The 15212-nt window shown below is 50.8% G+C and overlaps 1 protein-coding gene across 3 annotated transcripts in view; it reads right to left on the reverse strand.

Moving 5' to 3' along the window:
* Positions 1-15212, reverse strand: part of GALNT18 (polypeptide N-acetylgalactosaminyltransferase 18) — a 340368-nt gene that overhangs the window by 148273 nt on the left and 176883 nt on the right. For all 3 annotated transcript variants that reach the window (XM_044752049.2, XM_014844172.3, XM_014844174.3), the window contains exon 3: positions 7187-7353. In XM_044752049.2, the coding sequence (XP_044607984.1) occupies positions 7187-7353 (167 nt within the window). The remainder of the gene's footprint in view (positions 1-7186; positions 7354-15212) is intronic.

Raw genomic sequence — 15212 nt, forward strand, 5'->3', positions numbered from 1 at the left:
CTGCGAGCAAACAAGGCCACGGAGAAGGCCAGCTCCAGAGGCGAAGGAGACCCACAGCCCAGGAGAGACCGTGCCACCCCAGCTTCAAGGGTGCGAGGCGCTGGGCACCGGCCGTTCTCTTGTCGGGAAGCAGCAGAAGAGGACGAGCGTCAGGTTGGTTTAGGTTGGGCAAGTCACTGCCAACCAGGAGCAGGTCGAAATCCCCGCGGAAGGGGATTCTTAAAAGAATGTTTAATAACGTCTTGCTTTGATGCGCTTTTAGTCACGAAATTCAGATTCATTTTGAGATTTCAAGTAGCATGAAAGAAGGGTGTATGATTTTTATGTTTGTCAAAAGGGGACGTTGGTTTAAAGAAAAAAACAGAGAAACTGAGTACAGCAACGGAAATGTTTTCAGAAGTGGGGGTGGCTGGACTGTGGGATGGGGTGCCTCTGGGACAGCTGGTGCAGGAGCCTGAAAGGGCTCCTATGCATTGAGAACCTGCAACCTGCTCTGTGCATACTGGGCCGCCTGTGTCACATGAGGGGTGCTTAACCATGTGCTTACATATGTGGCACAAAGCATGTGGCCATCAAAAATCTGTTGAGGGATCGAATGAATGAACAAGTAAATGAATGCCAGGAGTCAAGGCAGAGATGATTCTATTGGCTGCAACTTCTTGTGCTTCCCTCCCTCTGGGGGTCTGCAGAGGTCGATTCACTCAGTCTCAGCCAGAGACCTCGGCCCGCTGGGACTCACTGAGCAGCATGGTAGTTAAAACCAGGAGCCTCAGAGCCGGCTTCCCACCATTTTCTGGAGATAACAAGGAGGAGGTGCCGGGGAGGGGAAACTGCCCCAGAGTTGCAGAGCAGGCAGGGCCTGGCGGCCACTGTCAGGAAGCCTACAGAGGTCGGTGACATAGCAGGAGGAGGCTCAGGGTTCAGGCCAGGGTGCGGTAACAGCACGAGCTCTGCGTTCCACCCACCATTCTTGCCATCTCCCCGGGATGCAGCAGGGACGGCCCAAGGGCCCCAGCCCAGGAAGAAACACTCCACCCAGCAGTACCTGCCGCCGGAGGCTGGCTCGGGGGAGCTTAAGGGCCTGCTGTCCCAGGCTCCTCAGCTGTAGGACAGAGGGGACAAGAATTAGAACAGTGATTCCAAGAGAATGTCCCACGGCCTTGGAATCCTCCGGGCAGCTCATTAAAATGCAGATGCCAAGCTTGGCCCAGAACTACAGAACCAAAATTCATTCATTCTTTTCATTGAATCAATATTTATTGAACACCTACAAGTGCCAGGTACTATTCTAGGTGCTGGAAATGCAGCAACAAACAAAACAAATGTCCCTGTGTTCATGGAACTTACACACCGGTGGAGGGAAAATGTACAAGTGAATAAGGGAGTGTAACCTAGTGAGCATATCAGATGGCAATAGGTGCCATGGAGGAGAAGCAGCAAGGAAGGGATGAAGCGCGACGGGGTAAGAGCTGCCATTTTAAACAGGGTGAACAGGTGGCATTTGAACAAAGGCCTCAAGAGGCAAAGGAACAGTTGTGCAGACATCAGGGGGTAAGAGTATTTCAGGAGGAGGGGGGAACAGCAAGGGGGGGGAACAGCAAGTGCAAATGTCCTGAGACAGGGGAGGGCCTGGTATGAATTTCCATATTTTTAATCAAGCTTAAACACTCAAGTTTGAGACCACTTTAGCAGAGTGACAGCATCCGACACAGGAGCCAGCCTCCAAAAAAGTGGAGCTTGTTAAGGAAATTGCTAAGGGGGTACAGAACACGGACAGAGACTCCTACACAAGAACCACTTGCAGATTCTTCAGCCCTTGGCTTCTGAAAGAGAGCTAAAGATCTAAAGAGGGTTGGATGAAGAAAGCAGTAATCGACTGTCCCTTTGCTGTGTCTGTGGACACACAGGCCTGCCCCCAAGCACTGCTGCCTGCAGAGGAGGAATTGCGGGGAGAAGGCACCAGCACACGCGGAACCTGTGTCAACTGCCTGGGAAGGAAGGCTCAGCAAGGAAGACGTTGTGAAGGCTGTGTACTCCCGCTTCACTTCGAGTTTTAAACACCAGCGTCCCTGCCATCACACGCTATCTCACTCAAGCCTCCGAACAACCCCTGAGGTGGGAATTGGACGTCCCAATTTTATATATAAGGGAAATAGGTTCTCAGAGGTTAAGAACACACAGCTGGGAAGAAGCTAGAAAGAGCTGGAACGGGAAAGCTGGCCTACCGCCGAATTCCATGCTCTTCCCACCAGAGCACTGTTTTTCAGGAGGGAGAGAAAAGCCAGGGTTGCCTCTAAGCAGTAGCTACCTGTCGGCTGTTATTATTATTGTTGTCGTTGTTATTTCATTACTGTCATTTTAACTCACCCATAGGTCACACACAGCTTACACAGCACTTTCGCTCCCGTTAACTCACGTTATTCTCAGTGATTCTGTGGGCACACAGGGCGGGGTGGGGCCTAGTGTCCCCACACAGCACGTTAGAAAACCGAGGCAAAAGACCCATGGCAAGAAGAGACTGAAACTGGGTCCTGTTATGTTTCACCCCAATTTTATCGTATTTATTTGCACGACTCCGTGATGTCAGGGGCTAGATCCGATCCGCCACTCCCTTCACGGCCCCGGCCCAGGCTGGGCACTCCGTGAACGTTTGTTGAACTGAGTTGAGTTGGCCTGACGTGAAGTAAATGAGAAGTCTTGTGCTGAGTGGGATGGTGCCTGAGAGAAGCAAGCCCCATATGGAGCCTGCCCGGGGCATGGCCAGGGCCGCCTTGCCCAAGCCAGGCCAGGCTGCTCCGAGGGTGCTTCCGCTCTGCCAAGGCGAGGGGTGCTCACTTCCTCCAAGAGCCGAGCCTCAAGCTTCCCTTCCTCCCCTCTGGAGAGCTTGCTGGCTCGGGTTGGTCTCGGGGAGCCCCATTACTGGTCACCTCCCTGTCCCACTCCACTCAGGGGCAATCCAGCTGGCACAGAGCCCTTCCCACCATTCCCACCCAGTCCTGCGAGCCAGAGGGGGCTGGGACTGAGCCCTATTGCTGTGCCCCCACTGGGCACCCATCACCACACCCCTCATTGCCTCCAGCTGTCTCCCTATTCGCCCATCTGCTCCTCCAGAGTGGGAGAAAGATGAGCCCTTTCTTTCCGGAGGCAACCCTGGTTTCTGTGTCCGGATCCCATCCTCTCCTCTCTCCTCAGAAGCCCTGCTCCACTTCTTGGCCTCAAAAGACTCAGGCGCCCCCTCCCCAGACCAGTTAAATCATCAGAGCTGCGGCCTGGCCACCCAGATTTCTTAAAAGCTCTCTAAGCGATTCCAATGCGCAGAGTCTTGAGAACAATCTGCCTCTTCAAAAAGAAAGAAATATCATACAATACAATACGAGATGATACAATACAATGTAACTGAATTACAGATCAGACTATAATAGAAAATATCAGACCTCTTCGCTCATTGTAAGGGTAACCATTGTTTCTTAAAAGTTTGGCTTCAATTGTGTGTGCGTGAGTACGGGTGTGAGTAGGCGTGTCATCCTGGGTCATGATGTAATGTATTTCTTGCTGTAGATTATGGCTAAACCATTTTTCTTCTTTTGTGTGGAAAATGTTGCTCCAGTTCCTGCTTAGCTCCTGATTCTCCTTTAGAGAAAAAAATCCCTGACAGAAAACTCTCGCGCTCTGCCTGCTCTCCATCTTCATCTGGCGTCTGCAGCCCCCACCCGCCACGCTTTGCTAAAGCTTCTCATTGAGGTTGCCACGATGTGCACCTTCCAAGTCCAGTGACTTCTGCCCAGACTCTGTGTCCTTCCCACTATCTGTGGTTCATTCACACAGATGGCTCTCATCCCTGAAATTCTGTCAGCAGAGTCTGCGTCGTCCTCCAGCCTCTCCTGGCTCTTCCTTCTCAGTGTCCCACCAGCTGACCCTCTCTCTCCCAACTCCTACATGTCTTCCACTGAGGATTCCCTCAAGCTTCTCTTTTTTGTTCTCCCCTGTTCTCTTTGCCACCCTCTCCTCCCAGTCAATGGCTTTATTCCTCTGTGTACAAGATTCCAAATCCACGTGCCCACATTCTCCTCTCTTGAGCTCCAGCTGTGCAGTTGGCTAGCTATGTGGCAGTCTCCTGGAAATGGCGGGGGGCAGGAGGATGACACTGACAGTGTTCAATTCATAGTCACACACATGACTGTGTCAGGTGGGCAGCGCAAGCAAGGGAGGATTATCATGCCATTTTACAGAGGAAGAAACTGAGACTGAGAGGTTGAGGGATGTTTCCGTGGTCGCTCATCCACGGTGGAGAAGGTCCTAGAACCCATGCCTTCACACTCAAGCCCAGAGGTCTTTCCCTTCACACTGTGTGCCGGGACTCCACATGTAACCAAGCGAAGCTATACCTTATTCATTAAACCAGATATTCTCAACCAGAGCTGTGCAGCCGAGTCAGTAAGAACGTTTTTTTAAAACAGAGAAGCCCAGGGGCTGGCCCCGTGGCCGAGTGGTTAAGTTCGCGCGCTCCGCTGCAGGCGGCCCAGTGTTTCGTTGGTTCGAATCCTGGGCGCGGACATGACACTGCTCATCAGACCACGCTGAGGCAGCGTCCCACATGCCACAACTAGAAGAACCCACAATGAAGAATACACAACTATGTACCGGGGGGCTTTGGGGAGAAAAAGGAAAAAATAAAATCTTTAAAAAAAAAAAAAAAAAAAAAACAGAGAAGCCCAGACTCCACCTCTAACTTACTGAATTAGAATCTTCTGGGAGAGCTTTCTGTTTGTTCTGGCTTTACATTTTGAAGTAATTACAGATTCACATGAAGGTAAAGAGAAAAGTGCAAGGAGGCTGCCTGCACCCTTCACCAGCCTCACCCATCATTAACATCTTACACAACTACAGTGCAACATCAAAACCACGACATCCACGGTGCCACAATCTGAAGAACTTGCTCAGATCACTCCAGGAACACATGCACTCAATTTGGGCGTGTGTATGTAGATCTGTGCGACTTTGTCACGTGGAGCTTTGTGTAATCACTACCATAGTCAAGAGACTTAACTGTCACAGTACTCCCTAGAGCTTTGGGTTTGAAAGCTCCCCATCCCTGATGGAGAACCACTGTCCCCAGCCCCTCCTCCTCTTGCCTCCCTCTCCAGGGGGTGCACCATCATCCTCTGAGTCACCCCGGCTTGAAACTGAGTCATCATTCCCCAGCCCTCCTTTGGCCCACCTGCCCATGGCCTGTTAGTCAAGAGATCCAGTAGATGCTTCCTTCATAGTATCGTTCAAGCCCACATCTTGCCCTTGATCTCACCATTACTCCATGCCCCTTGATTTCTGGACTGTACTGCTGCAGCTGCCTTCTCATCCAGTTCCTTTCTTCAAGATGTCCCTTTCCCCAACCACCATCATAAACCACAGCCAAACTCTCCATCACCCAACTCTGACTGCATCATTCTTCCCACCAAAAACTTGCAATGGTTGTCGCCATTTGCAAAACAAAGTCCAAACTTTTAAATTCAAATATGAAATCCTCTACATCTGGCTCACTTCCTTATCTAAATTTCTCAAACTCAATTATCAGCTTTTCCCCTTTTTTGCATGTGGATTAAAGACAAAATGGCACCCTTAAGGCCACGATAAGGTTCTCACCATGGGGAAGAAATGAGAGACTCCAGGATTTCCTTCTTCCTAGTGCTTCATTCTCTTCTCCCTTTCATGATGTGAGGAAGGGCAGCAGAATGGGGCCTGGGGATGCCTCCTGCTTGGGAGATGTCCTCGCCCTTGGAAGGATGGCTGCTCCATCCCTTGCTTCCTTCAGTGTAAGCAGTGAGGGGGCCAGCAGGCCTGGGTGGAGCAAGGGAGGGTGCATGAGCAAACTAGTCGGGCTGTTCTAGTGTTAGCTACTGGGAACGGGAGCTTTCTTAGGCATCCATTCCTTGGACCCAAGCAAGGCAATGATCAGTAGCTGCTCAAGATGTGGGATCTGGGCCCCCTCCTGTCTCCCTGGTAACAGAATATCACCTTTAAAACTTTGCTGCCTATTTGCTGCCATCTTTTGATGCCTTTCCCTTCCTCATCTTCATGAAACAATGAGAGTCAAGCGATTCATCAGCAAAGCCCTTCAGAAAGCTCTAAAATCCACTTCACAGAGCTGCTCCTACACTCCTTATTACACGATGATAAAATGAAAAAGAAAATTTGCTCATTGAGATTAAATATATTCCAATTATCTGATATGTTTCAGCTTTAATTGATAACAAAACACAAATTGCCCATCTGAACTTCTCATTACAGCAACTAATTCACTGGGAAATTTATTACCTGACATCAGAGAAGCACTAAAGATAACACTAGCCCAGTGACTCTGCCATGACCCAGCAGTCTATTTGTTAAAATTGGGCATTATCCAAAGCACATCCATACCAATGGTCCTATCAAGAGCATTGGTCTTTAAACTTCTCCACACATGGTCTCTAAGTTTGGAGAATATTAAGGTTTCTGAGGGGGGAGTCAGAGGCCATGGAGTACGCACCAAGGAAAGAGGTAGCTGGTAGTGGCTGGAGAAGGGCAGTCAGTGATGTGCGGGCTTCAACAAGCATTTGTAGGCCACCTGGGGCTTTGTTAGGGCCAGATGGAACAGGGAGCAGGGCATCCAGCACAGAGGCTGGACTTTCAACAGCTCTGTTACCGTCGTTGCGTTACACGGCCACCACCATCCCCACCATCAACACCACTTCGACCACAACCACCAGCACCATCGACACCTCCACCATCATCACCAGCACTGCTAAGACAACACCGACGAACAATCTTCCAGACAAAGCCAAGGAGCCCCACAAAATGAAACGATGCTTCCCAGGAAAAAGTCACTGGGAATAATCACTGTGTATGTGGTGGGAGTGGTGGTCAGGGCTATTCATCTTACATTACGCTAGAATGTTGGAGGAGAGGCTGGATGCCAGTAAGGAAAAGCTTGGGGACCAGTCCCCTCTGGGATGCATAGAGGGTGCACCTATGGAGTGAACCTTCCAGAGCGGTGACCACCATGAATCTTTCATCACTGAGGCAACATCTCAGGGAAGGAGCAGCCATGGAAAGACCTGAGAAAATGAGAACCCTCAATTGAGGCTGATCCTACTGCTCAGACGTCAGGCCCGGAGCAGGGAGCCGGGCCCAAGGGGGCTGGGGCACTCACCGTTACTGCTGTTGTCATCCACCAGGATGATCTCCTTGAGCAGGTGTGGAGGCGTGCGCTCGATGGCTGAGTGGATGGAGCGAAGCAGCACCGAGAGTGCTTCGTTGACGAAGATGAATACGATGCTCACCTCCGGCAGGCTGTCGGGGAAGGAGAGGTTGCGGCACCTGGAAAGGAGAACAGCCAGGCTCTTAGATCTGTCAGTGGCTCGGCTGGGGTCACCTCAGGTGCTGGCCCACCCCATGTCCCGGATCCAGCTTTGCTGGAGGGCTCACGAGTCCAGATTCTTCCCAAGTCCTCTTCTCTGATACACTTAAGGCAAATCCTAAGTGTGCAGCAGATGGGCTCACAACCGTTGAAACCGGTTTGCCCTCCAACAGAGTCTGAATTTGTCAAAGCCAATCCAGGCTGAATAGTTGCACCTTTAACACCTAGTGCAGTGCTTGGAACCCAGCAGGTGATCACTGAGTGTCACTCAACATTTCTAAACCCAATAGGATAAAGAATGTCACCAAAGGAAAGTCTTAGTTCTTCCAAAATGGCAGCCAAGCCCTAGGCGAGGCCAGACCTTAGATGATCTGCCAGAGAACAAAATGTTCCTACTGCCAGAGACTTCTACTGCCTGAATCCACTCTGCCTCACTCCAGAAGGCACACTGCCCGGGGCCTCTCCACCCTCATTCCCCACAGGGATCCAGCCCCCAGACCAAGTTGAAGCTAGAGCCAGAGTCTCAATATGAACGAGGAAGGAAGGACCATCTCATTTCACAGGTGAGGACACGAAGGCTCAGAGAGGCTGAGACCCCACCGTTGAGTCAGCTGCCAAAATAAAAGCTCAACTCTGTTCTTCTGACATCTACACCAGGCTTCTCCCTCAAAGAGAGATGGTCGTGGGAAAGACTGCCCCTAACTGTCCCATTTCCTCTCAACTCCACTGAAACCGGGAAGCCATTTGGAGGTCTCCTACCCAAAGGATGTGAAGAAAAGTTATAAAAGTCTGTATGCATTCCCCACGGGAATAAGAACACACAACCCTGAAATCGGACCCCATAAAGAGGCCAGACAATAAGAAGTGCCATGGTTCCCAAGGATTGTCCAACTCCTTCTCCTGCAAACACTGCCTTCCTGGGCTAGAAACCATGCTGGTGCACTTCTCTGCCTGAAACCAAATGCTGTTCCAGAAGGCACTGAGCTCCTATCTACAGGATGGTTGAATGAGAGGAGGGAGCAGCAATTCCAGCCCTGTCCCAGGCCCTGGGCTCAGAGGAGGCTGGCCACTCCCACCACCAGCCACTGAAGGCTCCAGGGGTTAAGGGCCAGTGACCATGTTGCATTGTTCCAAGGTGGGTGCTGCGGCCAGCTCAGAACTCGCAATAACGAGCGTAACAGCACAGGGCTTCTGCTCGTCACTAATTAAGGTGCTGTAGGATAGGCACGGGCCTGCTCTTCCTTAATGGGGAAGGCTGCAGGATCACCAGCGCTGAGCAATTTGGAGAAATCACCGTGGGGCCCCAGCCTGCTTAAGAGCAAGAGATTAATAAACTAAAATCATCATCTCTATGGTTACCAGAAATTTACAAAAACTTCTCCCATTCTATTTCCAGCTCTCTTTCTCTCTCACCAAAGAGAGGTGGGGGAAGGGAAAGAATTGAGCCTTTTCCCAAATCTGCTTCACCTTACAATTTCAGTAAAGCCATCAGGCGAACAGATTGGTGTAGAATTCATTCATTCTTGTACTTAATGGAATATATATTTATTGAGCTTCTTCCACAAGGTAGGTACTGCACTGAGGGTGCAGCAGGACGTGGATGAAGTGCCCGCCCTCAGGGAGCTTACACTTTGACAGAGAAACAGATAAACAAGTGACACAAGTTCCTCTAAGTGCTGAGCTGAAAAGCAACGTGGGGTGAGGACAGGGTGCTGCCCTGCAGCTGTTCTGGAAGGAGCGGTCAGGGAGGGGCTCTGTGAGGAGCAGAGATCTGATCAGAAACTTAAAGCGCACACAAAAGTGAGCTGTGCAAAGGCCCCGTGGGGCCGAGGGAAGAGTGCTGTGCCTGGAGAGGAGATGACAGAGGAAACCAGCTCCTTTAACTGCAATGAAGGGATGAAGGAGATGGGGAGGGGGAGGGAGGGCCTTTAATGAAGGAGAAAGACTGCAATGACTCCGTAAGCCCATCAGACCCTTTCCAACAATCTGTTGTTATTGTAAATGCAATTCTGATAACAGCAATTAAAAGGTTTGTGGGTAACAGCCAAATAATTCTTCTCACTAGTGCTTATTTACGGCTACCAAGAGCAGCAGCTGGCCTTTCCTTAGGCATGGAAACGGACAGAAGTATTAACACACAACCTACTTGCTAATTGCATTTTAAAAATAGTACAATCTATCGTCAAACTACTAGTACGTGACCCCTATTTTTCTTTCACAAAAGTATAGTGAACAGCTCCCGATAAGGTCAATATATCGGTACAAGTTCACTGTGCTCCCCACTAACCCCACCAGCCATGAAGACTGTGCCCCGTGTCTGCTGGCACTTCTCCAGAGGCTCCCCGAGTCCTCAGGGCTCACTCTCCGGAGCTCCAGGTTGTTCCCCAGTGTTTCCCAGAGTTAGGGCTAACTGCCTTGCCTACCTCATTCCTGTCAGTTCTTAACCACCCATCTGCCCTCGAAGGAGACCAAGTTGAACTTCTCCCAGTAACATCCAGGCCCACCCTGATGGTTTAAGCCGTCAGTGTCCATCAGCCGGTTTCTGACAGCCTTTCTCCAAGCAGACGGGAAATGTTAAACTAAACTCTGCTGATCACTATTTTCATATGAAAGACCCTTTCGAACCTAAGATTTTCAGATGACAACCCTTTTGACTATAACAGAACACCTAGGATAGTGCATCATATTTGTGTGTGTGCCTGGCCTGTCCCCTCTGCCATAGTGACCCTCCCTGCGAGCAGGGAATTCATTTTGCTCCTATGGCATATCCCACTTTAACCAGGGCCTGGCACATGGTAGGTCTTGGGAATTAAACAAAGCTAACAAGTTTATTTTATAGAAGGCCGAAATTTTACATGCACACCACTGATCTCAGCACGCTCCTTTTTCTTACAAAGCTCCTCTTTCTGAAGGAGTCAGGTTCTCTGCCCACCAGCAGGTCCTTTTCTTCTGTCCTCCCTTCCCGTAATTTATGGCCCCAGGGCCTCACATTCAGTCTCCAGCAGTTTGCAGTTTCTTTGCACAGTAATTAAGTGATCCCTCCAGGCCAAATGTCCTGACCTCGTAAATCCTATTTTCCGCCCCTTCTCTCCTGGGAGCTGCTCAGGCCCTTCCAGCAACAGCCACTGCTGGTGGCCTCTCTCTCTTGGCACGGCCCACACCCTCCCTCACCCTTCAGTTTCCCACATCTGACCCATTATGTGGGTCTGGGTGAGCAGACAGGTGAAGGGTGGGCAGGGTAAGAAAGAGGAGGCAGCATAACTTTTAGGGAAGGAGGGTTGGAGGGGGGAGGAAGCCACCCAGGGGCTGACCCGGCTCTGCCCTAACTTGCTGTGTGACCACAGGCAAGCCACTTCACCTCTCTCCATGTCTTGTCATAGAATAAGGGAGGCAGAGGAAATGATCACTTATGTGTCTTCTCTCTCTAAAATTCAGGATTTTCTATGTCACATGCGGTGAACAGAAGACATCTCTTTAAAAAAATGGTTTGCAAACTTTCGCTCCCTCCCAACCAGCACCCAGTCACCACCAAACGCCACAAGATACAGCCCCTGACCACCACTGTAAATAGACAGGGTACCAACTCCTCCAGTTTGCCCGGCACTCTCCCAGTTTGAGCACTGAAAGTCCCAAGCAAACCAGGATGATTGGTTGCCCTGTGACTAGACCCCAGCTTCTTGAGGGTAGGAACAGGTCTTGCTCAAGGCTGCATATCCACTGCCCAGCACGGTGCCTGGCAAACACAGCAGGCATTCAGTTGGAATCTGCTGAATAAGTTGATGCCACCCTTTCAAAGTCCCCAGCACACACACAGTCACGGTTCATATCTTCATCTCAACACTGAAACAGAACTTACACGGCTGGGGTGGGGGAGAGGCAAAAAGGGAGAAAGAACAGTATGTCGGGCAGGATGTCCACAGACCTGCTGGCCACACCTGCCATCACCACTGCTGGACACTGAACTCAGGAGAGAAGCCTGCCTGCTGTGGGACAGCCCGAGGCCTTCTAACAGAACACACAGAACAGAACAGCCCAAGAGCTGCTATGGAAGAGGACTGTTCTGGATCCAAGCCCAGCGCTTCTGCTCCAGAGTCTGGCCACTTGCTTCACCTGTCAACCAGCACCGGCCCCACGCGAGGGCTGTGCCTCTCGTGGTCACACCTCTGAGATGCTCTCCGGGGCACCTGCATCCCCAGGGTCTGGCCACCGCACCCTCTGCTCCCTGAGCCCGCCCTCTCCGCCTGCTCTGGACGTCTGCTCTGGCCCCCTTCTCCGCTCGCCTCTCCAGAGAAGGGCCAGTGGAGGGGAGGGTCGGAGGAACCACTCAGTATGCTGGCCCTTCCCCACTTCTGCTGCTTGAGAAAGCCTGTCTCTACCAGATTGGTCCCTTCCTCATTTTGCGAAGAGGCACATTCTCCTGTAAAATTAAGCCATAAAAGTTCCCTTTTTTACTTTTATTTTTGTTCAAAGTCGAGCCATTTTCCACTAGTGATAAAAACAAGGCATCTCTGAGAGGGGAGGACCAGGGTTGTCTAATAAGCCGGAATTGATGACCACGATAAACTCTGCTTTATCGATCTCTGCACACGGCAGGCGGGCGGGGACAGGGGCAGCCATGGAAGCCGCCTCTCCGCGGAGCCCCCGAGGCTGTTCGGAGCTGCTGACAAGGAAGTTTATACCAACAGCTTCAGTGCCGCTGTCACCTGCGAGAGGCAGGGAGGCAGTGGCAGGTGAAGTGAGGCCAACCCAGGCTCCCGGCCACCAGGTGCCGCCCAGGGCAGCAGCCAGACACCCCACGTTGGGTCGCAAAAATTCTCCCCTTCCTGTGACCTCGGCAAATCCAGCTTCCAGTCCATCAAAGGGATGACTCATGAGGCTGCCTGACCTCGGGTGGGAGGAGGGGTAGACCTCTTCTAGAATAAAGATCGCAGCAGAATATGAACTGGGGCCGTCTGCCGATGCACAAGGGGCCTCGGGTCCCACTATGCCAGGGCTCTGTGAGTGGAGGAGGGACCTACCTGGACCAAGCAGTGAGAAGATGACACTCCCAGGTACCCCTCCCCTGAGAGCCCCCAGCCCCTCTTTCCTGCCAGGCTTCTCCCAGAGAGGATCTCCCCTGCAGTGGAGGTCAGCACACGGGGCTTCCGGTGCACCATTGACCACCGGGAGCCAAAACCCTGGGACGCAGCCTGGCCCTGGGATCAGCACTGCCCTCTTGGCCCTTCACGGCCATCAAGTCCTCATGCCAGCCTTCGCCCTCCTACCTGAGCCCACAAGACTTGTTTGATCCATCTCTGCCCTCACTTGGGTATACTTCTGGCTTCTTCCAGACCTTTCTAGATGGGATAGGCTCCCAGGTCTGGCAGTGTCCAGTCTGCTGGACTTGATGAAACCCAAGGATGAGGGCAATGTGGGGACTCTCACTGGGCATGAGAACATCAAGATTTCCACTCCCTCTGGCTGGCTTCTACATTTCTGAACCTCGGCAGCTCAGAGATTGCACAGTGCTTGCTACTCCCACGGCCCAGGGACTCCATGCAGAATATTTGGGAATAATAACAGTAATAATTTCCATTTACTGAGTGCTTACGACTTGCCATAAACCATGCTGAGAGAAGTACGGGTATTTTTACTCTTTTTTCTGTTTTATTCCTTTCTACAGTTCTGTATGGTGAATTTTACTGTCTTCATTTTACAGATGTGGGAATAGGGCTGAGACAGGAAGTTACCTTCCAGGCTTAAACCTGGGCTCGTTTGTCTCCAAAGTCTGTACCATAATCCCTGTGACATGAGGGTCCCCGCCTTCCTTCCCACGCCCACCCAGAGATGCAACTTGTGTTTGACAACCCAGAGACCCGGAGAGAGGGGCAAATGGGAGTCACTCCAGGCTGCCAGTTCTGAAGAAAGATGGAAAGGATGCAGTATGTCTAGGAGGACGATGTGGACAAATCCAATAAATCACAACCAGGCATCTGAAGCCTCAAATTGTCTTCCTCTTACATTGCTCCCTTTGAGATAAACAATCACTGTGACTCCTGGTATACAGGTGTCTGTGTCTTCTGCCAGGTGGCCTCACTATTTGGCCCACAACTCATGGGATCGGAGATTGATTCCTGAGCCCCAAGGAGCTATGGGCGGGCTGGCTGTCAGCCTACGGGGCAGCCCAAGAACTCTGCATAGAAGACCTCACCATGTCGAAGAAGGGCCAGCAACCCCATCAAGCCCTTTCTCATGAGGAGGGTGGACGTGAGATAACGCTAAGGAGGCGGGAAGTGGAAGCCCAGGGCAGCGGATATGATGGGATGTTGTGAGTGAGCGAGCTGTAGACGTGGACAGTCACCACGGGAGACAAGGAACTCTAAAGAATGAGCAAAGAGGATGCAGACGTGAGCTTGTGCAGGATGTCCTGAACCACGCGGCCCTCTTGCACGGCCTGGAGGTGTGCTTCTGACTATGCGATTATGGGATTGTGTACAGACACGGGCCTGCAAAGAATCCCAGCCATCGCAGTCGCCTGAGTGAGCTTGATTCCTTAACCCTGAGGGCGCACACAGAACCTGGTCAAGAAAGGCCACTCCAGCTCCTGGGCTGAGATCAGATCCCCGCTAGACTCTCGCAGCATCCTTCGCTCTGCCTTCACGCCACTTGTATGCTATTGCAGCGTGTTCTCACGTGATTATTTGACAGATGTCAGTGTCTCCACTAGACTATAAACCACACGAGGGCAGGACCACAACTGCTCTGCTCACTGGGCCCAGTGACCAGCACAGAGCAGAAACGCAGAAATCACTGGGGGTTGGGCTGAATGAAAAAATGAATGACTACTTGAATAATGAGCAGGAGAATGAGTTCAGGCCCAGGAAATCTCTGTGGGGGGAATTCCCCTGTGACCTGATGGAACAGGAAGTAACGAGTTGACCATTTCCGGCCTGACCGCAGCACTGCTGGTTTCCTAATACTAACATTGCTGCCGTAAGAAATCTCTACAAACTTCGTGGCTTAACACAACACAAATTTATCATCTTATGAGGCACAGAGAAGCTAGGCAATTTGCTGGAGGTCAACCAGCTTATAAATGAGACACCTGGCCTTGGAACCCAGGGCATTGGGTTTTGAATATTACTCTACAATCTAAGCAGAAACTTCATCTGTCTGTTACGTGTCCCAGTTTCCCTCCTAGTTTGTTCTCTTCTAAACATTCTGCACTTTCTCTATATCCCTTAAAATTCAATTCTGCAGTTGTGATCTGAGGAGCAGAGTAGAACAAAACTATCACCTCCTTTTTAAAAGACATTATACCTCTATTAATATAGCTCAAGATTAAATTACCTCCAAGAACAACCATATGACACTATTGACCCATAATAAGCTTAACATTAACTAAGAACCAGAAGTATTTTCCCAGAGTGCTTTAGTTAAGCAGTATTTCCCCCGAACTGTGTTTATGCAGTTAGCATTTTCAGTGCAAGAGCAGAATCATTACTAAGGGTGTTTATTTTACCCCTTTGTCCTGAGCTGGCCCTCCTGGAGGACACATCTCCCACAGACCTCTCAGTCAGCTCCATAGAGCCAAGATCCCAAACTAGTAAAGCTCACTGGGCAGGGCAGGGCGAGGGTCAGATAGCGTCCCAGGGACACAAGAGCCAGGTAAAAATATTGGCTCTGCCACATACGACCTGTGGGACTTGAACAAATTTCTTAACCGTGCAAATATTCAGCATTCTCCTAAATAAAATGGAAATAATAATAACTACTTCCGGAAGAGGTGAGGGTCAAGTTAAATGAGAAAATGCACGTTGATCAGTATCTGCAACTGCAA

Source organism: Equus asinus, chromosome 20 (assembly GCF_041296235.1).
Source record: "Equus asinus isolate D_3611 breed Donkey chromosome 20, EquAss-T2T_v2, whole genome shotgun sequence".
In the NCBI taxonomy this organism is placed as follows: Eukaryota; Metazoa; Chordata; class Mammalia; order Perissodactyla; family Equidae; genus Equus; species Equus asinus.